General features: G+C 52.7%; 1 protein-coding gene across 1 annotated transcript in view; it reads right to left on the bottom strand.

The window, feature by feature from the left end:
• Window positions 1-526: 526 nt before the first annotated feature.
• The window catches only part of SAR1A (secretion associated Ras related GTPase 1A), a 4,420-nt gene continuing 2,399 nt past the window's right edge, over window positions 527-2,547 (bottom strand). The window contains exons 5-6 of the mRNA XM_017736566.1: window positions 2,193-2,324; window positions 527-1,600 (exon numbers count right to left, since the gene is read on the bottom strand). Coding sequence (XP_017592055.1) covers window positions 1,484-1,600; window positions 2,193-2,324 — 249 coding nt within the window. The 3' untranslated portion in view covers window positions 527-1,483. The remainder of the gene's footprint in view (window positions 1,601-2,192; window positions 2,325-2,547) is intronic.

Here is a 2,547-nt window from a genome sequence, read left to right on the forward strand (position 1 = left end):
CCCCCCCGTCCCGGATACCCCACGGCTACGCTCGCTTCCCACCTCACCTGCAGCACAAATGAGTACCAAACCTCCATTTCCACCACCAACAGAGGCACCGGGACTGGGAGAATCCCTTTGGGAGACTTAAAGTTCCCCCCAAACACCGGGAGTCAGAGCTGAAGCTCCTCCCGTCCCCCCAGCCCCTTCCTGGCTGTCTGGGGCTCGGTGTGGGTTTCTTACACCAAGAGCAAAGCCCCTGCAACCCATGAGCTCTGCCTGGTTGCCAGCCCAGAGGCAACCAGCTCTTCCATCCTGCCTCAGTTTCCTTCACTGGCTGCACCACGCAGATATGGAATCATGGAATGAATATCCCAAGTTGGAGGTGACAAGGATTGAGTCCAGCTCCTGGCCCTGCACAGGACAGCCCCAAGAATCCCACCCTGTGGCTGAGAGTGTTGTCCAAACGCTTCTGAAACTCTGTGGCTGGTGTTCTGATGGCCCCAAGGGCCAGCAAACACCAAGCCAGACTGAGGCTCGTTGCCCCTTCAGAGGAGAAAGACATGTCTTTATTGAACTGAAAACGAGTGCCAGACAGCAATGAAACTTCAGACAAAAAAAAAGACCGTTGAGAGTATAAAAGAAACCGGTTTAGTCTACATTAATCACCTCATGATATGCAAATGTCAAACACTTCCATGCTACAACAACCAAAACAGCTCCGTGGTTCTTACTGTGATGGTGTGGCCAGAGGATCCTCAGTGGAGGTCTGGCCTGATGGGGAACCAGGCAGCCCCTTCCCACTGGACACCACTCCCAACACCTGCACCAGGTGCTGCTCTCCAACTAAGAAAAAATAATCCCTGTAAACTAAAGAAGCTGGGATTGCACACCTCAGTCCCAACGGCACCTCGCCGTCGTCGGTCAGCGTGACACAGCACAGCCACCCTACAGCTCAGTTAAGCCCAAATGCTATGTTTATTGAGGACTTCTAATATCGTGATACCTTGGTTCAGTAATTTGTGAAATACCTAAATACCGTTAAATATATTTTTAAAAAACCCTAAACCAGACTCTGGACTAAACAAGATGAACGTTAAACTAAAAAGTTAGAAGGGACACCGTTTACATTAACACTTTCTTTAAAAAATATAATTGCTTTTTCCTTTTCTAGTTTTTTGTTTTTGAAGTCAATTAACCACAGTGGTGAGACGTGCTCTCTTTTTCAGCTGTTACATTGCAGCGTGCAGAGTTTGGACTTCCCAGACTGGAGCAGCCCCGCTGTCACCGGACTGGCAGGGACAACTCAGGAACGGCGCCGCCTCCCCGCCGCAGGAAAAGAGTGGCGTCACCACTGTGCCATAAGGGCAGCCGGAAAACCAGGAGTCTCTTGGACAATGCCAGGATGCACTTGGAAAGCCTTCCATGTTCTAATAGAAAAGTCCATAGGAAGCTGTGAACAGGATCAGTCCAGAGGAGTAAAACTCTCGTGTCCGTGCCAGTATCAGTCAATGTACTGCGATAGCCAGCGGAAGCCCTCACCGTAGCCTTGCCTCTTGAGCACGCTGCACATGAACACCTCCATGGGCCGCGCATTCAGGTCCTTCAGTGGCACATTTCCCTGGGGGAATCCAAACAGGAGTCACATCCGCACCCCCGGTGCCCTGAGGGAAGCGCCCAGCGAGCCACAGCCATGCAGGGAGCTCCTCTCGTAGGCCCCTCCGTGTGTGCACTGCGTTTTGTACAGTCCCGGCAGCCTCAACACTTGCCCAAGGGCATCATCAGGGGTTTGGGTTGGAAGGCACCCTAAAAACCACCACATTCTACCCTGCTGCCTGATCCCACAAGACCAGGTTGCTCCACACCCTGTCCAGCCTGGCCTTGGACACTTCCAGGGATGCAGCAGCCACAGCTTCTCTGGGCAACCCGTGCCAGGGCCTCCACCACCCTCACAGGGAAGAATTTCTTCCCAATTTCCTATCTGAGCCTGCCCTCTGGCAGTGGGAAGCCAGTCCCCCTTGTCCCACCACTCCATGGCCTTTTAACAGTCTCTCTCTCGTAGGCTCCCTTCAGGCACATCATCATCATTATCGATTCACCCTGGCCCAGCAGTGCACAAACTCCTGGTACCAACCCGATCGAGCCTCACTCTGCAAGGAAGCAGGCAAGCTCTCCCCTGCCTGTGACAATCCCAGATTCGGATGCCTCCCTACCTTTCCTGTGGTCTGTCCATAGAGCCCAAAGATCTCCCGCAGCTTCTCCTCGCTGATGGCCTCTGGTCTGTCGATTTTGTTTCCCAAGATAAGGATTGGCACGTTGGATATTGTCTCATCTGTCATTAACGCCTGCGTGCAAGAGCCAACAAGAGCTGAGCAGAGAGCTGGGAAAAGGAGTCGTTGCCTGAAGAAAATGGTTTTGTTTAAGTTCTGAGACCAACAAGGGCTCCTTTTTGGGGCTTCCAAACTCCTGTGGAAGACTCACATAATCAATGAGGTTGGAAAAGCCCTCCCAGCCCATGGAGTCCAAGCTGTGCCCGATGGCCACCTTTTCCCCAGCCCCACACACCGA

The sequence above is a fragment of the Corvus brachyrhynchos genome, unplaced genomic scaffold, assembly GCF_000691975.1.
Source record: "Corvus brachyrhynchos isolate BGI_N302 unplaced genomic scaffold, ASM69197v1 scaffold66, whole genome shotgun sequence".
NCBI lineage: Eukaryota > Metazoa > Chordata > Aves > Passeriformes > Corvidae > Corvus > Corvus brachyrhynchos.